The following is a 25,459-nucleotide window of genomic DNA, read 5'->3' on the forward strand; positions in this document are numbered from 1 at the left end:
TTCTTATAAATAAAAATAAAAACCTTTATTTTAACCCAACCTTTAAAATATAAAAATATACAAGGTGTTTTTGGTTAATCAAATAACTGGTTTGGAAAAAAAAACACTCGCTAAGTGTTTTAAATGCAGTATTAATCCACAAATTAGTTTTTGTTACTAACCATTAGTACATCATATAACTTATTTTAAAATTCAACAAAAGTTTTTTTTTGTTAATTCAATTACAATAAAAATAATTGTGTTTTAGAATAGCTGACTTCATAAAAAAAAGTAAAGGTGAAAAATTTTTCTAAATACACACCATTGTATTGTACCATGGACAATTTTTTCTCACTAAAGGAAGCTATTTTTCATTTAAAAACAACCTACGAGTACTAAATTTCAAGTAAATACGTTTATTGGTTTTAAAGTTATTGTTGTTATTAACTAAAAGAATTTAATTTTTTTTAATTTTAACACCCTGTATCTCGAAAAGTAAATAAGTTTGGCCCCTCATTAACTATATCGTTTTGTTCAATTTTTCGAGAAGTATCTACAGTCAAACGTTGTAAGTGTCATTTGGAAACACCCTGTATGTATGAAATATTAGATATTTAATAGAAAATATTAGATACTTACAATTTTGCCACAGACTGAACAGTAGATTTTTCCCATATCCATAGACAGCTCTTTATAAGGTTTAATCCAAGTTGAAGCACTGGTTGTTTTAGGCATTATAAAATCACAATCTTCCTTTTTGTTACGCACAACGAGTGTTTACGCTTTGAATATCAAAACAAAAATGATTTACAAATCTGAGCATCAAATTAGAAATGTTTAGGTACCTAATTCAATAAACTGGGAGATTTTGGAAAATCCCTAAATTATAAACAAAACTATTAGCCGTTTACCTGCTGTTAAGATACAATAAATTGTAGATAGATTTGGGGATTAGATCATAAAATGCAAATGAGCTAACCCTTAGCGATTATCCAATAACTGAATGCCTCAGTGACCGAGACTTTCTAAGAATGTTGAGGGCTACTTAAATTGATCTTTGAAATTGTAAATGTTTTGTACCTGTAGAGATTACGTACTTAGATCATTTCTTGATTAAAATGACTACAAAATTTTATACAAGAATTGAAATAAATTGGTATGTTTAAAAATTTTCAAATACAGTATAAAAATCTGGACTTTTATGCACTTTATGCAAACTTTTATACAAATATGCCAAAATATGAAATATTTGCATAAAATATGCACAATATGCAAAATATGCCATATGCATATTTGCCGAAGTCTACTGATGACACTTTAATAATCGGGCGAATCAAGAAGAAATGGAAGACATAATGAGATGTCTGGAGGAGAAAAGGAAAACATATGAACTAAAGCTAAATTGTAGTAAGACAAAGATCATAATAGTAGACAGAGCTCGGAATAATCTTCAATACAATAAAGAAATTGGGGGCTTTGAAGTAGTAAATAGTTTCATATACCTGGGGACCTTAATAACAAATGACGGAGGGTGTGACAGAGAGATACGTAGAAGGTTGACTATTGCTAGAACAGCTATGATGAAACTGGTAACAATTTGGAAAAATTATAGCATAACAATACACACAAAACTAAGGCTGGTAAGGGCACTCATTTTTCCCATAGTCACATATGCATCCGAAACGTGGACCTTAAAGAAATTGGATAAAAATAAACTAGACTCTTTTGAAATGTGGGTATACCGCCGCATGTTGAGAATATCCTGGATTGATCATCGCACTAACGTATCGATATTAGAACAACTTAAAGTAAAGGATAGATTGTTTAAACAAATACAACAGAGATATTTGCAGTATTTTGGACACATTGCTAGAAGAACAGGTACGATTGAAAAACTGATAGTCGAGGGTAGAGTTAAAGGAAAGATACCTAGGGGAAGATCTCCAAGCCGTTGGGTAGATCAAACAAAAATATTGATTAACCAAGGGTTATATGAAGCCGAACAACTAGCCCAGGACAGGGAAGGTGGAAATACGAAGGATATGTGATATCATAATAGCATTGAGCTTGTGTTTGACAAGTCACAGAATTTGATTAGTTGAAAGGGATGGCGTGGTATGTAGGATGTGTGTGTCTCATTGGTAAAAAGAAGAAGGAGGGATTGAAGTAAAGGAAGTCAGCTTTTGCCCGGCAAAAGGAAGATTACTGTGATTTGAACGTCGGAAGAAGCAAGAGGTTTTTGTTCGATATCCTGCAGTGCAAGTTAGCAGAGTTTTTGTCAAATAACAATTGTGAAAGTTGTTTTGTGTCTGTGGAACGAGCTCCAAGGATTGGTAGCAGTGGACAACGAAAGTACATCCTCTAATAAACAAACAGGTGTATAGTAAATTTGGTACTAGTCGACTAAGTGAAAATTCTTTCGACTAGAAAAAAATTGGGTTTCTGTGAGATAGGAGTTTGGTCCAGGAGCTTTTGGAGAGACTGTTACGGCGATAGTGTATGCGAGAGACGTTGACAAGCAGATGATGTAGCAGGAGTGTGTAGAGCAATTGAAAGTAAGAGCAAAAGGTGGCCAGATCACAGTCGTAAGAATAAAACGAGCCAGTAGAGAATTCTTGAAAATAAAAGGTTGGTTTGCCATAAAATCAACAAAGACTTTCAACCGCGGTCATAATAAATTTGATTTTTTAATATTTTATTCAGTGATTTCATTTCATAATAAATATAATCTTTTATTATTTTGATTTTGATTTAATTGTAAAATTGACTTTAATATTTTTTTTATTCTGTTTTAATAAATTATTTAATAGTTTAGTATCACAAGATAATTTGGTTTAATTTTTTTTCCTATTGGCCATTTTTTCTTCGAAAGCAACTGCTTAAAGAATACCTTGAAGCCACTTATTATAATTAACGATAAAAGGAGCCTGAGATCCAATTTTAATTAAAATTAAGTATTTGTTTTTGCAAAATTAAGCCTAAGGCATACTAAATCAATTAAACATATAAAAGGTCCAAATTTGCAAATCATTACCTATCTAATTGTGGTACTGGTACAGGTTCCCTTTCTCTGAGCGCAACCTCGGCGGGATCCACGAGAGCTGCTCCTAAATGAGCGGCTAGATGTAGTAGGAGCAAAATTGACAGCACAGCTAGCAATGGAGGTTGAGCGGTGATCGGTAGAGCTGGAATAAGTACTAAGAACGATCCGCCCGAGAGAACGGCCAAAGCCAGCCAACCGGAGAGCTGAAACAAAAAATATGTTTATTTAGAAAACTGTCGTCGGTTGTACAGATATCATATACAGTAGAGCGGCCCCCAAGATCTCCACATCTTACATCACTTGATTTTTCCTATAAGGTTACTTAAAATTAAAAGTACATGGATTGAATACAAAATTTACACGATTCAAAACATAATTTCTTTGGAAATTCGTACTTAATATAACTCCAGAAATGATCCACAAAGTTCAAGATTGTCGTCAGCGCCTCAATTACTGTCAAGAGGTAAGTGGATTCACTCGTAAAATAAACATTTGTTTTTGTTTTCTTCTTCTTCGTTTTCCTTCTTGTATGAGGTTTTAAAGCCTGTTTCTTCTTCAATATTAGCCTCCTAAATTGTTTAAATTATCGCACCATCTTTTTCTTGGTCTGCCAATACTTCTTCATCCATTTGGTGAGTTATCTCGTGCTATTTGTACTATCCTATCCTCTGCCATTCTACTGATCTCTTTGTTCCACTCCTGTTTCCATTTTGTCACCCATCCATTTAGGTCTACTATATTGCATGCTTTTCTTATGTTTTCGCTTCTCTCATTATTCAACAGACTTTTCCTTGATATTCGTAGGAGTATTTTTATCTCTGTTGTTTCTAGTAGTCGTTTTGTTTTAGATGTGTCAAGTATTGTCTCCGCCGTGTATGTTAATATAGGTCTAATCGCTGCTTTATGGTTTTTAGTTTTTGTATCTTGTCTTATTTATTTGTTCTTTCAGATTGTGTCATTAAGAGAATAAATCATTGCATAATTTGGCCTCCCACTGTATACACAAACTGGTTATTAGTAAAGTTTAGCCAAATATGTCCATTAATTAGAAAGTAAATAATTTTATAATTATCCCTTAGCAAATAAACAAATAAACAATGGGAAATATGAATTATTTAACGGATCTTACTGACATTCCTTCTGATATTAGCGTTTTGCTCTAAAATGACTAGCTTGTAGCTTTCTGTTCACTTTAATCTTTCCGTAAATTAGGTTATAATTTACTATTTTATTTTATTTATAAATAGATCACCCCGTATAAAAGAATTTGAAATAGAAAGATAAACGATAATAATAGACAGACAAGTAGTTTACTCAATTGAAGCTGTTTTTGAATAATATATTGTGACATTGGCCGAGGATTTTCCCAGGAAACTAGTACAAGGTTAATATAATCGAATAAAAAAGATCTACTGTCGGGTTTTATATAAAACTTTTAATACCTAGATCAGTAAGCACATAAAATAAAGTTAAAACATTTCTAATATGTACGTATTTAGAGATAGAGACTAAATTTTACTTAGGTTTCGCGTCTCAAACTGAAATTTACCAAAAGCAAAACAAACAAAAAACAAAAATATCCCGTTTCATTCAATTTTTATTTATGTAGCAGTTTGTTTAACTATTCTATTAACTTAGCAATAAGAATCAAAGCCAACTTCCTTTTATACAGGGTGGCGCACCGAAAACGAAACAGATGCATTTACTGGCAGATGATTCCTTTAAAAAAAAAACGCTTGGACCCGTCGATTTTGTTATCGAGGGGGAAACAAAATTGGCATAAAATCACATTAACATTTGCAGCCCCCTAAGCAGGGGTGGCACCATCCCTAAAATCTTAAATGGAAAGGGGGGTCGAATGATCCATCATTTAAAAGGTCTTTCAACTCCCTTTACAATGATGTAAAATTCATGTACTTCAATTCAGTAGTTTTGGAGATTTATTGATTTAAAGTTTAAATACATCATCGTAAGAGGAGATCAATACATAGCAGCAAAGTTGTTAAAAAATAAAGAATGAACTGTCCTGTCAGCCGAGTAAATGTTGAAAATGACCACCATTACTTTCCATGCAATAATAAAGATTTTGCTGAAAAAGTTGCCGGACATTTTGCAATATTTGAGGAGTAATTTGATGGCACTCATTCACAATTCTTTGTCGTAAATCTTCTAAGGATGTTGGCTGAGTAGCATAGATTTTGCTTTTTAAGTAACCCCACAAAAAGAAATCCAAAGGTGATAAATCTGGCGATCTTGGGGGCCATTCAACGGCACCTCTTCTACCAATCCATTGACCTGGAAAGGTCTGATCTAAATAATGCCAAACTCTTAATGCGTAATGTGGTGGGGCACCATCCTGTTGGAACATCAACATATTCTCAACGTATCGACCATCATTCTGATTTTCAATTATATCTGTTAGCGCAGGATCTATGGCATTTTGCAGTAATTCCAAATACATTTCACCAGTCAAATTTCCAGGTAAGAAAAAGGGACCAACCAAATGATCGCCAAAAATGCCAGCCCAAACATTTAATTTTTGTGGCTGCTGTGTGTGTACCTCATGGTAAATTCTGGGATTAGAGTCCGACCAATATCGACAATTATGACGATTTACTTCGCCATTTAAAAAAAAGGAACATTCGTCGGAAAAGCAAATGTTAAATAAAAATTGTTCATCGTTTGTAATTCGTTCACTCATAACTTCACAAAATTCTAATCGCTTATCAAAATCGTCTTCATTAAGTTCTTGTACAAGGTGAATTTTATACGGATGAAAATTATGGGCCTTTAGAATCCGTTGGATAGTACGTCGACTAACACCACACGAAGTTTGCAATTTGCGGGTACTTAATGTAGGAACTACAATAACTTGCCCTAAAACCCCCACTTCTGTTGCTTCGTTCCTTATAGGATTTTCAATATTACGTTTTTTATTGGCGACTGATCCAGTTTCCCGAAATTTAGCTACAAGTTCTAGAACATATTTTCGGTGCACATTATTGTTCTCATGTCGCTCATTAAAAATTTGTGCTGTTCTATTAGCGCACTGATTATTTCCGAAAAATATTTCAATAATTTCAACCCTTTCTGCCGTGGAATATACCATGGTTAATTTATGTATAAAGCAATAAATGATATTTTAACAACAAAGATTGGTCAAATAAATCGCAAACTAATGTACTATTTCCTATTTAAAATAAGTACGTGGCATTCTCTACTTATCTTTCTTCAAGAAACAACTGTTTTTGTCACAAAGGACACTTCAATTGCTATTTTTATTATTAATAAAGCATGGGCGTAGTAAATAAAAGCATTTACTTATCAAGAAAATGCTTTTACTCAAATTTCTTCTGAAAGAAGTACAAACTAATTTGATGTACCTATTAAAGTCTACTTTAAACTTTAAATCAATAAATCTCCAAAACTACTGAATTGAATACATGAATTTTACATCATTATAAAGGGAGTTGAAAGACCTTTCAAATAATGGATCATTCGACCCCCCTTTTCATTTAAGATTTTAGGGATGATGCCACCCAAGCTTAAGGGGCTGCAAATGTTAAAGTGATTTTATGCCAATTTTGTGTCCCCCTCGAAAACAAAATCGACGGGTCCGAGCGTTTTTTCAAAAAAGGAATCATCTGCCAGTAAATGCCTCTGTTTCGTTTTCGGTGCGCCACACTGTATATCCTTCCTTAAGACATTTTGGAAATAGTATCCTTGTAAAAGATATTTCTGTCTAAAATTTTATTTGAGAATACGAAAAAATTTTTGACGATGAACAGAACTTTAAAAATATACAGCAAATCACTTTCAAAGTCTTCTTTGCATTTGTTACTATATGGTTAAGAAAGAACAGTCAAAAACTACTAGTATAGTGGACACAAGCTTTTAAAGAAGAGGTTAAAAAGTTGTTAAGACAACAGAATATTTTTGATGGTGAAATTATTGTCAAAAATGTATCTAAGTATTTCAAAGCAATGGGGATACATATGGGGATACGTGCAGTAGATTTAGAGATCAATGAAACGGAAGGAGTTAACTTATATTAGGTGACAGTAAAATTATAGTTACAACTGAAAAGAAAATTCTATAAAACAAATAATAATCATAAAATACAAAGGATTGTTGACTCTCGAATTCCTGAAAGAATAGTGGAGAAAACCTAGAAAAAATCTGGTGGGAGACCTGACAAATCTTTGAGAAGATTAACCTATGGAAAAATGCAATTTAAAAGGTCAATCCAAGATGGCGATACAAGCAAATATAGTGATGGTGATGAACAAGGAAAAACCAGTTGGTTGTTTATATTCTGTATCGTTGTTTGAAGGTCTAAAAAGGTTTATATTTTTTATAACTAGATCATAACAACTTTTGTATTAAAATAGGCCGAATAGAAAAATTAAAAAAAAAAGATGATAAAGCATACCCTGGAAATAGACTAAAGAATAATTTAACAGATTTTCATGTCAGGATTCGAAGATATTTGTCCGAAAATAGTGAGGACTTCCAGCAGGAAAGTAACATGATAAAATGACAATCTTTGATAAATATTGTCATTGGCAAATCAAAAGACAAAAGTTAGACGAATATTTATTTTGCTGAAAGCTTAGACTGAATATTATAGGGATCCAAGGAGGACAAAAAGAGAATCATAAAAAATACATTGTAAGGAGGTAAAACAGACTACAGAAACATCATTAAGTTGTCTCAAAAGACCCTCAGATAAGTATTTCTTATTACCTTATTAAAAAGAATAATGAGCGTACACACAGAATGATGAAGAGACCTTAAAATAATTTATCAGGATGGGCTTTTCTGAGTTTAAAACAAAATTGATACCACTATGCAAATGGTAGGAGACTGGACTGGAAACCACCACTTCGGTTTAGAGCCGACCGTGTGAGTCTCAAAAAGCATCGTCCGTAACCGGAGGAAAATGTGGATCTGAAGGTAATATAACTCTCTCATAGGGATCATATACCCGGTTAAGCATACGGGAAAATATATATTGGACAGACATGTACTAAAAGATCTGACGTATTTTAGACAATGAACATCAAAAACACTAAGTTCATGATTGTAACAAAGAAGCTATACACCAATGTGAATTTAACCATAAATAATCACCCAGTTGAAAGAGTTACGTCCTACAAATATTTAGGGGTTTGCTTCACTGATACTAATGACCAGACAAGAGAAATCAAGAGGCGAATAGAGACAGCGAGACAATCGTTTGTCAAAATGAAAAAGTTCCTATGCAGCCGGGACATAAATATAAACTTAAGAACGAGAATGTTAAGGTGCTATGTTTTCTCCGTTCTGCTGTATGGCATGGAAGCCTGGACACTGAAAAAGATACACATCAAAAACATTGAGGCATTCGAGATGTGGTGTTACAGGAGAATGTGGAAAATACCATGGACGGAAAGAGTAACAAATCAAGATGTTCTGCTGAAGATGGGGAAGGAATGCAAAGTCATAAAAACCATACAAACGAAAAAACTGAAATATCTGGGCCACATAATGAGAGGAGAAAAGTACTCTCTGCTTAGACTCATAATCCAAGGAAAAATCTCGGGAAAGAGAAATGTGGGACGTAGGAGGATTTCCTGGTTGCGAAATTTAAGGGAGTGGTATGGGTGTAGTTCAATACAGTTGTTCAGAGCTGCAGCCAACAAAGTGAAGATTGTTGTGATGGTAGCCAACCTCCGATAGGAGACGGTACTGCAAGAAGAAGAAGAAAAAACCCCAGAAAATACCCCAGGACTTAATAGTTAACCAAACCTTACATGAACAGAGTTCCAAAATCTTGAAACGGTTATCCTGAATGAATGAAATATGTACAATATGTCAATCAGTGTTGTATCAATCGCGATTGATTCATTCGTTTTGATTCAATCACTTCAAAGTATTGAACGACCGAATCCCGCTAGTTCATAACGATCGAATCGTATGGTGACAAAAATCTATTGATCGGCAGCCGACGGAGCCGATCTAGATTGAACCAAAACAAAATCTCACAGCCAATACTCTCATTACTTTCGGCCCTCGGTCCTCGGTCGTTCCTCACTTGCGACGAGGACCGATGTATAGACCGACAGAAAATAATATACTGACAGACATATGTCGAAACAAAATACCAAACTTTTTTGAATTATTAATTAATTATCAAGGTTAATTTTATTTAAAAGAAAAACTAAAATATGACAATTATCTGATCCATAAAACTTATATTTTATATTTAAAGTTGTTCTGAAGCTATTTTCCTGTGGCATGTTAAAGTAATTACTATTTAAATGGGAATAAGCCACAATTAAAGGTTAAAGTACGTTTATTGACGTTTAACAAATAAGAAGCTTTAAAAAATCCTATTGATGGCACTTTTTGACATTATTGACAGTTATTATATAGAATTACAGTAAATGACAAATGACAATGCCTTATGACTCCTAAGAAATCTTGATAATTTTATTTGTTTCTTGTAAGTCGGGGAACCCTGGACCTACACAGGTCCTACACATAATAGATGACAGTGTCAGGGAACCCCAGGCAATATCATTGTTCGCGCTTGCGCAAATTCACCAAACTGTATTGAGTGTGGCCTAGATGTGGAAACAGTCACCGCGATCTTATCTTGTCCTTGTAGTACATTTAATATTCACATAATTAGTGGACTTTCAAAATTAACTATTTTTTACTAAATTTAATAACATATTTTAGCCAGTTTGATTTCCCCAGAAATTAGTCAGTTTAAAAAGTTTTTCCCCAGTCCTCAAAGATTTTTAATTTTCCCAAGTTCTGAGAAAAATCCCCAGACCTGGCATCCCTGCAGTCGATAAATGTACCTATCAAAAGAAGTTATAGACAAGCTGCATCTACTGAAAGGTTAATGTTTTTTAATAGTGATATTACTGCTTTTTATCACTTTTGGATTTTTTTTATTCTTTTGAACATTTTCTAAAGTTTGTAGTGCTTTTATAAGGAATTTAGAATCTTTCAATAATTATAACGATTTCAATGGAATATATAAAAGCTTTTGCAGACCTTTACGCTCTCTTACTTGCATTTCCATAATATTCACAACTCTTCATGTATTTTATTTTCTTTTGTGATTCTATACTCTGTTTTTTAACCAGGAGGAGTAAACTAAAAAGACAGATTCACACCCAAGAAAGTTACTAGAAAAGTCACCAAATACATCTTCTTTTTTGGGTTTGAATAATAATTTTTCGAATTCACTTCCAATATATATTATTTAGTATTTCTAATTACAATAAAAAAATGTTGGACTGTTATGAAAAAGTTGAAGAATTTTTAGAGTTTATTTATCACATTAAAGAAGAAAATCGTAAAAAGAACGTATACGAAAGCGATATATTCGTGATAAAATGGTATCTAAAATCCAATGGAATTTTACAATACTACTGTTGAAGTCTGCTTATATTCCAATACAAGCTAAAGTAATGTGCTAATAAAATTAGCATTACTTTAGTAAATCTTGATTTTAACAATAACTATTCTGCAAAACTAACCTGTTGCCTGTTTTATTTTTGCTAGCGTGGCTGTTATTTTCATTCCAGAATTATCAATTTTGATTTGTTTATTTATACATGTTTATAATGTATAAGCAAATCATGTTTTGTTTCTCATTTGAAGATATATGACCCAAATCTACCAGACATTTTTTAGGTGTAGAGGAATAATTACCACTAGTACTTGGCATCGAATCCACATTGTTATCTTAATAACACTAATATGTCGCGAAATAGTTCTGAAAAGAGCTGTTTTTTATATAAATACAAACGAAATATCTAAAAATGTAAGGAATAACGCAGAAAATACAAAAAAATCGTCGATATACTTAAATATTGAATTTTAAAATTTCACAAATGTCATTAGTGTCAACATGTCATAATTTAGTGGAGTAAACTTGCCTGCGGTTGGACCAATTACAAACAAGCATTACAGCGCGGAAAATTTGAATTACTCCTCCTGGTTAAAAAACAGACCATAGTACTGTCCAATAATCTGAGATTTTAAACACTTTATAGACTCTTTTTACACTATTAATGATGTTAAAAACGCTTTTTTATGATTCTATCCATGATGTTAACTTTTTTTAACGTTTTCTGGACTAGTTTTGATTACTTTTAATGTTTTTTAACATTTCCAAAAAACTTTTTTAAAGCTATTAGCACTTTTACAACACTTTTTAATAATACTGTTAATACTTTTTCAATGCTTTTAACGCTTTTTGATATTATTGTTCTCATGGCGCCGTCTACTTTCGAAGGTTGGCGATCCAAATGGCAATTGTAGATTTGGAAACTGCTGCATGAAAGATTTCTGTGGATAAGCGGTCAAACCATCTCCTCAGGTTTTTCAGCCACGAGTTCTGGCGTCTTCCTACTGATCTTTTACCCTGTACTTTTCCTTCTAGTATAACTTGAAGTACATTAATCGACATTATTAATCTACTGTAATTTTTTTACAATGCATTTTAATGCTTTTTTAACATAAAATAATATAAACAACATTTTATACATAAATCAGTGAAATAAGGTCTAATTTAAATACGGTGCTTAAAAAATATATGTTAAAAGAACATATTTCCTAACATCTTTCATTTTTATTAATTATTGGCCATTTCACACAACTATCAAATATTCATTTTCATGATTTTCATTTTACCCAATGAAAATTTGATGAAGAGAACACTTAACATCACTCGCGTTTTCCACACTGGTGAATTGACCATTTTAACTACTATTCGTTTATTAGCAAACACGATGGCAGTGCTCAGCTGGTATTAAACATGTTGCACGATCTAATTCTGTTCATTTGGATCTGCTCCAACTAGAGCTCCATTTACTGAATGGCCGATTTTATATCACATTAAATAAAACGCGAAATTATTCCGAATACTAATTCAACATTTAATTTTAGTCATGGATGCATTTTAATTCTACTTTTGCGCCATTTCAAGCTCTATTGTGGCAAACGAATCGGCGAGCTATTTCCAGAAATGTCACTCAAATGTAATTTGTATTCATAATTAGAAACATAAAGCCAGGCCCGTCTTTGCAAAAACGTCTTGTCTTCTTCCTCTATATAAGCAATTATGTCTGTTCATTGGCGGATTAATACCTCTCTGGAAGGTTGTCTTGAAGAAGATACTTCTTTTGCCGTTGGTGACTTATCTCTTGCTATTTTGACGACACGGGTCTCCTCCATTCTGCTTATGTGGCTATTCCATTCTTTTTTTCTATTTTGTGTCTATTCACTTATACACTGTACGTTACATTTTCTTCTAATGTCTTCACTTCTCTTTCGATCTCTCACCGTATTTTCTGTAATTATTCTTCTAAGTATTCTCATCTCTGGCGTTCCCAGTAGCCTTTGCGTTGTGGCTGTGTCGGGTCTTGTTTCTGAGGCATATGTCAGTATTGATCTTACACTGGCTTTATAAATTATTGACTTCATCTCAGTGTTAATGTGTCTGTTTCGCCATATAGTGTTATTAAGGCATCCTGTCTATTTGCTTTTTGTATTTGTTCTCTCACTTCTCTGTCATCTTTGTCACTGATACCATCAATTTCTATTTTACATCTGGTTGGTTCTTTGCTGACTACTATTGTTTTAGTTTTCTGAGATGAGATTGTCATATTACATTGTTTTGCTCTTATGTTAAATCTGTGGACCAGTGTTTGCAGACTATCTTCATCTTGGGCTATCAATATTGCGTTGTCTGTGTAACAGAGTATTTTTATTTGTTTGTTTCCCATGCTGTATCCTCTTCCTTTGTTAACGCTTTTGATGATTTCATCCATGATCAAATTGAAGGGCATGGGGCTCAACGAATCCTCTTGTCTTATTCCACTGCCTATTTCTATAGGTTCTCCATCTATTCTAACTTTTATTTTGTTGTTTTGGTAGATGTTTTCGATAGTTTCTATAATATTTAGGGGAACTTTTCTATTATACAGAAGTTGGATTACATCTTTGAGTCTTACTCTGTCAAACTCTTTCTTTAGATCAACCAGACACAGAAATGCTGGTCTATTATACTTTAGTGATTTCTTAGTAATTTGCTTTATAACGAATATTGCATCTGTATACGATCTTCCACTACGAAAACCCTGTTGTTCATCTGATAAACTTATCCTCTGATTTATTAGCACTTGTAAAATTTTATATGTAAATTTTAGCGTAGTATTTAACAAGTTTACACCTCTGTCATTCTTCCGGTATTTTATTGTATTTTATAATGTTATTAATTAATGTTTTTAATTGTTCTGTCATTGCTGCTCCACAATATTTCAGTAATTCGTTTGATATCCCGTCTTTACCTGCTGCTTTTCTGTTCTTCAGGTTTTCAAATATTTTCCGAACTTCCTGTAAATTTCTATTAGGTTCTTCATTTGTGATAATTTCTGGTGCTTCTGGTTCTAGATTCGTTTGTTCTTCCTCTGCATAGACCTTTTTTAGGTAATCAATCCACGTATCCTTTTCTATGTGTTTTGGTTCTATTAGTTCCTTTGTCTCCTTTCTTTGACCTCTTATGAAGCACCATATTTCCTTTTGCAGACCGTAAAAATCATGTTCCATTTCTTTCGAAAAGCGTTTCCAGTGATCATTTTTTATTTTTCTTACAAGTGCACGTGTTTCGTTTCTTCTTTCATGAAATTATCAGATGTCAAAATCAACATTAAATATTATATACCTAAAAAATTCCAAATACTTCTAGTATTTTTGTTTTAAAAAAGAAATAAAACAATATAAATTCTTTATCTCTTTTCCGGAACTCTCTTTCGAATTATCTGAATCTAATCTACCAATTATCCCATTATTTATAACTTCCTAATAACATGCTACACGATAAAGTTTTGTCAATAAAGTTCTTTTTGTCATTCCATTCATTAAATGTGATTTTTTCCTGTACTTCTAAAAAGTCCCTTTTGTAAATACTAGTATTTGCCAGGGCAACCACAAGGGCTTTTGTTTTGTTAATAAAGTTTGGGAAGAGAGTTCTATCGAGGGTTATGTTAAATGGTCGAAATGTTTTGACGTGATTTGCAGGAGCGTACTGAGATTCGGTTTCGAAAATTAACAAAAATCTTAATGTGTTATAAAATTAGATTGTGTAGAATTTATTCACAAATACGGTCAAAGCGATAAAAGAATTTACTAACTTCAGATATCTGTAGACAGCTTGATTTACTGTGATTATGCCACAACAATATAATATTTACAAGTGTTTGTTTAAGTTGCATAATGAGACACTAAAGATATGAACAAAGTATACTTTTTTATTATAGCGTAATGCTTCAGAGGGAAAAAAGGAAGCATTGCTGTCGGATCTAGTAAATATTTCTTTTGTGTACTGTGAAAAGGTCCGTGTAGACATGGAATGTCATCGGAAATTATTTAGTGTAACAGTCAAGGAGAACAGCTTGGGGTCTGAAAGAAAAAACATCGCTCTTGGAGAGTTTTAATTACCGGCAAGTTTTCATTTCATTCCATTAGTTTTGATAAGAAAAAGGTGATTTAATCTCGAAATGCTATGTGGCAGTTTTTGTAAAGAGAGATAATCACCGGTTTGTTATTTTTCTAAATAAACATTTATCTTTAAATATTAATTACTATTTAAATGGGAATAAGCCACAATTAAAGGTTAAAGTACGTTTATTGACATTTCAATTTCCACTTCGTAAATTTACTAATGTTTTTATTTTGAGAACGATTTCCGAAGTGGAAATTGAAACGTCAATAAACATACCTTAACCTTTAATTGTGGCTTATTTCCATTTAAATAGTAATTACTTTAACATGCCACAAGAAAATAGCTTCAGAACAACTTTAAATATAAAAATAAATATAAGTTTTATGGATCAGATAATTGTCATATTTTAGTTTTTCTTTTAAATAAAATTAACCTTGATAATTAATTATTAATTCAAAAAAGTTTGGTATTTTGTTTCGACATATGTCTGTTAGTATATTATTTTCTGTCGGTCTATATATCGGTCCTCGTCGCAAGTGAGGAATGACCGAGGACCGAGGGCCGAAAGTAATGAGAGTATTGGCTGTGAGATTTTGTTTTGGTTCAATCTAGATCGGCTCCGTCGGCTGCCGATCAATAGATTTTTGTCGCCATATGATCGGATCGTTATGAACTAGCGGGATTCGGTCGTTCAATACTTTGAAGTGAATACTTTCGTCAAAACGAACGAATCAATCGCGATTGCTACAACACTGATTGACATATTAATATTATATTAAATATTAATATTAAATATAATACTAAATGTACTACAAGAACAAGATAAGATCGCGGTGACTGTTTCCACATATAGGCCACACTCAATACACTAGTGTCATATAAACAAAAAAAAAAAACAAAAACATTCTGGTATATTCCACTATGTACTATGGGAACGACGTTGATCCTCTAACCGGAAAACCGGAAATCATATTAGCATATAACAGCACAAAAAAAACGGTGTTAATACCGTAGATAAATTATGCGCAAAATATGGCCCGTTCTAGTAGAATATGACCTATGGTTGTTTTGAACGGCCTTTTAAATGTTACAGCAATAAATTCTTTTGCTTTTTACAATTGTAACATTCCAAATTCCACAAAGACCCGACGAGAAGTTTTGACAAACTTAGTATTTAGTCTTATGTACAACCACCAAAAGAATCGAAATATACCCAAGACTATAAGGATTCCACTAAAGGAGATTTGTCATTTGGATGAAGATGTCGTGCCAGCTCAAAGAACTCCGGGAGTAATTGGTAGGTGTGTTGACTGTGGATGGAAAACGAATCGAAAAACGAAATATTTTTGTTCGATTTGTAAAAAGTATCTTTGTTTGGAATATGTAGATCCAATTTGCAATGACTAAAAATATTCCGGCTTAATTTTATTATGTTTTTTGCCTTATATTTTTTATGATAAGTCTTAGTGAAATAATGTTTTATTTTTGTTTAAGATTGTTCTTGAAGACTGATAGGTTATACTAATTTTAAATTAATTGTAATTTGTTTAGTAAAAAAGTAAATAAATCAAACTATTGCAACAATTGTGGACTATTTTTGGTGCTACGTAAATAAACATTTTAAATCAACAAAATATGTTAATAATAATAAATAATGTTAAAAAACTATACAATTATAGACAATAGATTGTTTTATTGAAATTTAAACAAAATGTATCCAGATGACTATTTTTATGACCCTGTAATAGACCGTGTGCGACTAATGATACACAAAATTAACCTGCGTCTACTGAAAGGTTATTGGTGTTAAAAGAGTGTGTCAAATTTGAAAAATATGTTTACAAAAAGCTAAAACGTTTTAATTATGTCGAAAAGGAACTCTAAAAGTGTTAAACAGCTTTCAAACTTTTCACAAAAATTGTTAAAAATTTCAAAAACGTTTTAGAAAGAATAAAAATCACAAAAAGTATAATTACTACCGAAAAACCATTGTTAAAACCTTCAAACTCCTTTAAAAAATATCTGTAATGTTGCAAAAGCGATTAACATGGTCGAGGAAGCATTACAAAAGTGTCGAAATCTTAAAAAATGAGTAGTAAAAACGTTAGCAATTTAAAATAAGCATTCAAAGTTTCAAAAAATCGTTGTAAAAGTGTTAAAAGTGTTAATAATAATTGTTAAGAACGCCGAGAAATAGTTTAGATCATCGAAAAACCGTTAAAAGTTTTTTAACAAGCGTTGGAAAATGGTAGCAGCATCGAAAAAGCTATATAGAAAGATTTAAAGCGGCCAGAAAAAAGTTTTAAAAATTAGATTAAAAATGTTGTTATATATAATATGTAAATACAATATAGGATATGTAAAATCATTACAAGGGCATAACAAGGCTTGTAAAAGCTTTAAAAAGCATTAAAAGCTTCGTTAAAGTATTAATAAAATTAATAAAATATTATAATAATAATAATAAATTAATAAAAAATTGAAACAGATGCATTTAGTAAGTGCAACTATTAAGAACCCTCAGAAGCGTCAAATAGTTTTAGAAAAGGAGTCAAAATCTTCAAAAAGGAGTTGTAAAAGTTAAGAACATTGTAAAAATTATACATGCATTCAAAAATCATTGTAAATATATTAAAAAACATTAAAATTGTGGAGGAAGTGTTAGAAAATGTATTAAAAGATTTGTAAAATTGGTAAAAGATTCAAAATTTATTATAAAAAGTGTTAGAAATGTTGAAAGCGATGCAAATTACAAAGAGCACTACAAAATATCTTCACCAGCCTTTATAGGATCAAAAAAGCGAAGTAAAAGTATCATGAGCTTATAAAATACGTTGTAAAAGCGTTACATTTCGAAAAACTTAATAAGTATTGAAAAGCGACAAAATGTGTTACGAGTATTATATAAAAATGGTAAAAGGTATTAAGAACGTCAAAAAAATGTCATAACGTTAAAATATAGTTAACAATGTCAAAGCAGCGTTATAAGTAATTACTATTTCAATGGGAATAAGCCACAATTAAAGGTTAAAGTACGTTTATTGAGGTTTTAATTTCAACTTCGGAAATCGTTCTCAAAATACAAACATTAGTTATAAGATTGCGAATAAATTAAAAAAAAACTTTAAAAAAAGCATTAAAATAAAAAAGTTGTAAAAGTTAAAACCATCAGAAATTCTTTAAGAAGCACAAAAGCGTTGTAAATATCATTAACAGCGTTGATAAAGCTCGGTAAAATCAATAAAAGCGTTGCAAAAGCAAATTAAAATCTTAAAAAAAAGTGTTAAAAGTCTGAACAGGCAGGGGAATCCGTCGTCTATTTAGCGTTTTCAAATAACCTAACAATATTAGCGAGACAAAAAAGAGAGCTTCCAAGAATCACAAAAAACTCGATAAGAAGATATTGTTGACCAACAAAAAATGAAGACTAGAATCACAAAAGGAAAAAAAAGCGGTGAAGGCATTTACATAGCATATATGTAATCATAGCAGGCATACAATACCCCTTAAAAATTGTTAAAAGATTTTAAATTTGTAGAAAAAGTGTTATAATATAGTCCGTCTAGAAAGTATCCGGAAAAAAGAAAGCAGAATTATAATTTTACGCAGAATTATATAATTTTTATTTCTATCACTGGGAATATAAAATTTCAACAAATAATGCATCACATTTACTTATACAACCTCCATTTAAATCTAAACACTTAACTAAACGTCCAGGTATACCCGAAACTAGGTCAAGGCCATGGGCGCCCACAGGGGGGGCAAGAGGGGGCAGTTGCTCCCCCCTATCATTAGTAATATTATTTAAAAAATCAGTATGTATGTAAGTATATTTAAAAAAAATACATTATTTACGCATATTGTGGCGAGAAACTTGCAACAATACCTCAAAACAGCAAACAACCGGAAACTAATCTAGCGAAATACCGAGAAATGCGGTAGGTACTTCCTTAACAATGCCTCGAATGTAGCTACCTACCATAATAATATTGTACAATGCAAAGAGGGATTTTGAGATGTCGTAGGTATCAAGCCTTAATTGGTAGAAAGTGTACCTGTACCAACAATTTTAAACTTTATTTCGTCCCATGTCAAATGCAAAATTTACTCTCACAAAAAAATATCCGCTTAATAAATGCTACACGTTTTTACTTGTTTGACTTAAATATTTGGTATAGTAGCCTATTCGCATAAGAAATACCACAATAGAATTTCAATTGAAAATTTAAATCCTCTTATCAATATCTGTAAATTTTGTATAATAAAATTTGTATGTATACCTAAAGTCATACCATAAAATATGTTGTTAATAATTTTTTGTTTTTTAAGATTACTTTTACTTTTCTGGTATTTCTTTACTGTTTGTAAATCATGTTTATATTTTTGCATTTTTGCAATCGGCTATTTTAGTTTTTATTAAGTTGTATGGATCAAAATAAAAATTTGAGTTGACTTGCCCCCCCCCCTGGATTTTGATATATGGGCGCCCATGGTCAAGGCCATAATTTTCGGTAATGGTGTTCCAGGCCTGTAAAACTGACCGAATAAAACCTTCTTTATCTCGTGGCGCTGCTCGTTCCACTTCAATCTTCATCAGTCCCCATATGTTTTCAATGGATCTGAAGATGCTGCTGGCCACGGAATTGTTGCCAATTCGTGTTCTTGCATTCAAGCTTGAGTATAAGCAGAAATATGGAATCTTGCGTTATCTTACTAAAAACGCCACCCCTCTGGATATAAAACAACAGCCGTTTCAAGAAGAAAACCCTTTAGGATGTCACAATATTTCACATTATCAACAGTACCATGAACTATACAGAGAGGTGTAGCACTACGCTGAGATATTGCTCCTCAAACCATTATTTTAGTGGGAAATTTGGAAATTTGAACGGTAACATTTTCTCTTGATAGGAATTTTTGGATGATTTGCACCAAGCTGGAAACAACTTTCATCAGATATAAAGACATTATTAAAATTATCCTCTCGGAAATGTTGACAAAAATCTATTCTTCATTACCTTTGTAGAGGTGTCATTGTATGGATTTTTTTTTGATTCCTTGATATGTAGCCTTGCTTTTTCAGTGACATGTGGACAGTTTATTCTTCGTTGATTTCCAAATCTGTTCGCTAATTTTCGAAACCCTAGGCGCGGATTTTGTCGTTCTAAAGCCACTAAAGCATTTAAATTGTTTCCGCGAATCTTACGAGGTCTACCCGAAACTGGTCTATGTCTCATATCTATGCCATTTTTTATCCTCTTTATTATCACATACACTGCACTTTTTCCTAGTTCAGTCAGTTGTAGTTTTTTAACGTTTCGGACACCCTTTCTGTACAAATATTTCACCACTTTTCTTTTTTTACTTACGACATTATTTCACAAATCTTAAGTCTGTTTACAAACAACAATATTTGACTGATTGTTTTGTCATGCGATTTTGTCCATAACCTACTATCGGCACAACCTACTTGATGCATTACTTTTGTCTTAAAATGTTACAAAAAGGAAATCTATTAAAATTAAGAAAAATATAAAATTCCGGATATTCTAGACGGACTATATATGGTTGAAACCATGAAAATTCAATAATAAGCCGAAAAAGTACTATATAAATCGTTAGAAGCTTTTTGGTGCCAAAAAAGCTTAGTAAAAATGTTAAAAGCACGTAAAACGTGATATAAGATCTTTAAAAATCATTAAAGCAGCGTCGAAGAAGCGACTAAAAGTACTACGAGGGCCGAAAAATTGATATCAAGTATTAAGAGAATATACAAATTATTAAAAGCATAAAAAAAATTAAAAACGAGTTAGTATTATCAAACAAGCGTTGAAAAAGCTTTGTAAAAACGCCAGAAATCTTTAAAATCATTCAAAGCGTTTAAAAACATTATAAAAGCATCTAAGAATCGTTTAAAAGCGTAAAAGGTGTTGTAATAAGCATTAAAAATTATTGGAAAATTTATGTTGGGAGCATTAAAAAAATAAACTTTGGCGTAAAAGTGTTAAAAGTGTCAAAAAGGTGATGCAGAAAGTGGAGTAAAAGGTTAATAATACAAATGCACTTTTGAAACCAGTAGAAGACAAAGACCAATGATAGACTATATTATGTCGAATAGAGGGTTACACCGCTCTAAAATCTTGGATGTAAGAGTACTAACATCAGCAGAAATAGGAAGCGATCGGAAATTGGTATTGTAGAATACCCCACAACGATAAAAGTCGAAAGCTTACAGGATGACTTCACAAGATACTTATTCCAAAAAAGAATAACCGAAAAAAGACGAAATGTAAAAATAAATCGTTCCCAAGGCAAAGAACTTCATCGTTTTGTACAGAAGTAAAGGAAAAATGTAAAGAAAAGAAAAAAGCTTACCTGAAATACATGTCAACCAAAACACAAGGGGCATACCATAATTACAAGATAATTAGAAACGAAACACATGCACTTTAAGAAAAATAAAAAATGATCACTGGGAACTCTTTTTGAAAGAAATGAAACATGATTTTTATAGTTTGCAAAATGAAATATGGCGCAAAAATCAAAAAAAGGATACGTGGATTGACTACCTAAAAAGGTAAAAAAGCTCTATGCAGAGGCAAAACACACGACGCTAGAATCAGAAACATCAGAAATTACCACAAATGAAGAACTTAATATAAATGTACACTGTTACGCAGACAACGCAATATTAATAGCCCAAGATGAAGATAGTCTGCAAAGACTGGTCCACAGATTTAACATAATAGCAAAAGAATAATATGACAATCTTATCTCAGAAAACTAAAACAATAGTAGTCAGCAAACAACCAACCATATGTAGAAGAGAAATTGATGGTATCAGTGACAAAGATGACAAAGAAGTGAGAGATCAAATACAAAAAACAAATAGACTGGCAGGATGCCTTAATAATACTATATGGCGAAACAGACACATTAACACTGAGATGAAATCAAGAATTTATAAAGCCAGTGTAAAACCAATAATGACGTATGCCTTAGAAACAAGACCCGACACAGCCACAACGCAAATGCTACTGGGAACGGCAGAGATGAGATAAAAAGAAGAATAATTACAGAAAATACACATTAGACATTAGAAGAAAATGTAGCGTAGAGTGTATAAATGAATAGAAACAAAATAGAAGAAAAGAATGGAATAAGCAGAATGGAGGAGACCCGTGTCGTCAAATAGCAAGAGATAAGTCACCAATTGGCAGAAGAAGTATCGGACCACCACGCAAAAGATGGAGTGACAACCTTCCATAGAGGTATTATTCCGCCAATGAACAAACATAATTGCTTATAAAGAGGAAGAAAAAGAAGAAGAAATAAAAGAAAATCCTCAGAGGAATTAGGAAGTGAGAGCATTTTAAAAGTTGAGAAAATGTTTGAGAAAAATAGAAGAAAAGGGAAGGTTTAAATTATAAAAATAGAATATGGATTTCGATGCATAGAAAAAATAGTAAGAGGTCATATAGACATATATGGAAGTGCTATGGGAACAGTACGTGTAAAAATAGATTAAAAATTAGTAAAAATTTAGTTTTTAGGCTTACGTAGTTTGTAGTGTATACTTTCGAATCTGTATAATCTTCTTGTTCTGTAGTCTGTAAGACTCTTAAGATAACAAAGCAAAAAGTGAATCCAAAGAAGAACAGATTCAGAAGTTCTATTTTATAAAGGATACAAATTACAAATATTATTTATATTATTTTATATCATGATCTGTAATTTATTTCGTTTTGCTAAACGTACATGGTTAACTAAAAAGCAAAGTATTATTTTAAGAATATGAAACTTGCACACAACTTCTTCTATAACAACAATAGAAAACAGCTGAGGATATGCCTACTCGTTAGTGAATGGTCGAAAAATGGCGGCAACTCAAAGCTTAAAGCAATTTTTGAACATAATATGAAAGAAAATATTACTAAGGTGCGGACTCTAAAACAACATTACATTGAGTTCAAAAAGCAAGGTGACTATAATAACAAAATACTAGCAACTGCCTTCAAGGGGTGCTCTGCGATGATCATACAGCGGTAGCGATAAAGTGCAAAATTATTCGTAGATTAGCATGAAGGTGCAAAAAGCTGAAAGTCATCTTCAGCTACTGACTGGTTCCTCACCTGCAGGGGATGCAACGGCAGCTGGAAGCCGTGCTGACGGCGCAGCCTGTTGGTCTGGATTACGCTGCCGCCGTCTCCCAAGTTTCCTTTACCGTTTCCCGTGTTTAACATCGCAGGGAGCCCACGGAGATGACGACGACGACGAGTCCATAGCGGAAGCGCCGCGTGCCAAGTGTGAAGCCCTGTTGTGTCACGTGCATACTGGAAGCGGCGTCGCGGCGAAGGACCAGAAGCACCGCTCGACGTCAAAGCAAGAGACCATATCGATCGGGAACGCCGAGGAAGCGGCGCGGCGGATAGCAGAAGGAAATTGTTAATTCGACTTCGTGGTGCAGCGTCTACTGCAAAACGGAGACCACAAAATTTAAATATACTTCAGGAAATTCAAAAGCGGTTTTCATTTATTATTTAACAAATAGCATTAGGGCTAGTCCCACGATGGAGTTAGTAAAATTACACATTAACAAAATCGATTTTTAAAATTGGATGATAAGTTTTCAACAAACAATTTTGGTGAATTTGGTACTAATACAAAGTCACATTTCTTCATATACAACTACATTTTTAATTTAAGTATAGGGGAAAGTGTTGTAAATTGGACCATTTTTTTAAGTCAATATTTGGGTAAAGATATCTATAAATAAAAAAATTATGGATAAACATTCCTAGATATCCAGCAGACATGGGGAATGCAACTGTGATAATGGATAAAATTCAATATGAAAACAAAATTAAAGATCTAATAATAAACGGACCTTATACAAAATTAGCAATAACAGAAGCTCAAAAGAAATCCTGCCCAAAAAGCGTGAAGGAAGAAAAAATTAGTCTGGAAACACAGAAAAAAATGGAACAAAGAAGAATACTGAGAAGCGACGAAAACTCTAGTAATGACGATATAAATAAAATGAACAAGGAAGTATCAAGAGAAATCAGAAAAGACCTAAGAAAATACAAAGATGAGAAAATCATCAAAACTATTGAGGAAAATAAGAGTATGAAAATAATGAGACGCAAACTCACAAATGAAAATAAACAAATAGTCAAACTCAAGGATAGAAATGGCAACATCACATCAAACAGAGAACATTTGTTACAAATTGTGGAATCATTCTATGAGACATTATATAGCAACCAATCGACTCTAGATATAGTTGAATATCAGCAGAGGAAGGTTCAAAATCAGGGTTCCGAAGATATCCCAGAAATCTCCTTGGACGAAATTTACAAGGCTCTAAAAAAGATGAAGAATAACAAAGCTCCGGGGGAGGACGGTGTCGTCACGGAAGCGATAAAGATAGGAGGCTCAGTACTGATAACCAAAATTCAAAAGCTCTTTAATCTATGCCTATGGAATCAAAATATCCCAACAAGTGGAATAATTCAATAACTGTACTCTTACACAAGAAGGGAGATATAGCAGACCTGGAAAGATACAGACCAATCAGTCTCCTTAACCATCTTTATAAATTATACACCCGAATAATAACGAACAGATTAGAGACAAAGCTGGATTTTTACCAACCTCGGGAACAAGCCGGTTTCCGCCCTAATTACGGCACAAACGATCACCTGCAGTGCCTAAAAACCCTGATAGAAAAAACTAACGAATATAACCGTCCCTTGGCATTGATATTTGTAGACTTTAAAAAGGCGTTTGATTCAGTGGAATTACCGTCCATCTTAAGAGCACTACAAGATTGCAGGGTCGACCACAGATATTGTAATATAGTTAAAAATATATATGAAAATGCCACAACAACCATAAGTCTACATTCAGCAACTAATAAAATAAAGATAAAAAGGGGAGTCAGGCAAGGTGATACCATGTCACCAAAGCTGTTCATTACCGTTCTTGAGTATGCATTTAAAAGACTAACATGGCAACAGAAAGGAATATCCATCGATGGAGAAAGATTAAACCATCTACGTTTTGCGGACGATATCGTGCTTCTGTCAGATAATCTGGGAGAGATCAAAGACATGCTCCAAGAACTGAATGACATACTACAAGAAACTGGGCTGGAGATAAATTTCGAGAAAACCAAAATGATGACCAATATGGTTCCCAGCGAAGAGATACAGATCAATAACAACAAGGTATAATTAATCGATAAATACACATACTTGGGTCATGAAATCAGAATAACCAGAGACAACCAAACCTGCGAGCTAAATAGACGAATCACGTTGAGATGGGCGGCATATGGAAGGATGAGAGACATTTTTAAAACAAATACCCCAATTCACCTGAAAAGGAAGGCATTTAACCAATGCATCTTACCAGTCTTGACCTACGGAGCAGAGACCCTAACTTTAACGAAAGCTACTGCCGAAAAACTGAGGGTAACACAAAGGCGAATGGAGAGATCAATGCTGGGCCTGACCTTGAAAGATCGCGTGAGAAATGAGGAGATACGCCGACGAACTGGCGTAGACGATATTATACTGCGAATCAATAAACAAAAGTGGAGGTGGGCTGGACATGTTGCTAGAATGGAAGACGGAAGATGGACGAAGAGATTATTGGAGTGGAGACCAAGAGCCGACAAGCGAAGTCGAGGCAGACCACCCGATAGACCGACGACCTAAGGAGAATAGAAACAAACTGGATTGCAGCAGCTAGAGATAGAGAGAACTGGAGACGTTTGGAGGAGGCCTATATCCAACAATGGATGTGAAAATGGGGCTGGATGATGATGATGATACAAAATTAACAAAGGATCTAACAAATCCTGTGGAAAACAGAATATATAAAACTTTATTAAAGTTTAAAGATTGTTTAACAAGTTA

General features: G+C 32.9%; 1 protein-coding gene across 1 annotated transcript in view; it reads right to left on the reverse strand.

Annotated features, from left to right (window-relative positions):
• Positions 1-22,865, reverse strand: part of LOC140449439 (uncharacterized) — a 67,829-nt gene extending 44,964 nt beyond the window's left edge. Inside the window, exons 1-2 of the mRNA XM_072542611.1 lie at positions 22,667-22,865; positions 3,014-3,225 (exon numbers count right to left, since the gene is read on the reverse strand). Coding sequence (XP_072398712.1) covers positions 3,014-3,225; positions 22,667-22,777 — 323 coding nt within the window. The 5' untranslated portion in view covers positions 22,778-22,865. The remainder of the gene's footprint in view (positions 1-3,013; positions 3,226-22,666) is intronic.
• Between the last annotated feature and the right edge of the window lie 2,594 nt (positions 22,866-25,459).

Source organism: Diabrotica undecimpunctata, chromosome 9, assembly GCF_040954645.1.
Source record: "Diabrotica undecimpunctata isolate CICGRU chromosome 9, icDiaUnde3, whole genome shotgun sequence".
Taxonomy (NCBI): Eukaryota; Metazoa; Arthropoda; class Insecta; order Coleoptera; family Chrysomelidae; genus Diabrotica; species Diabrotica undecimpunctata.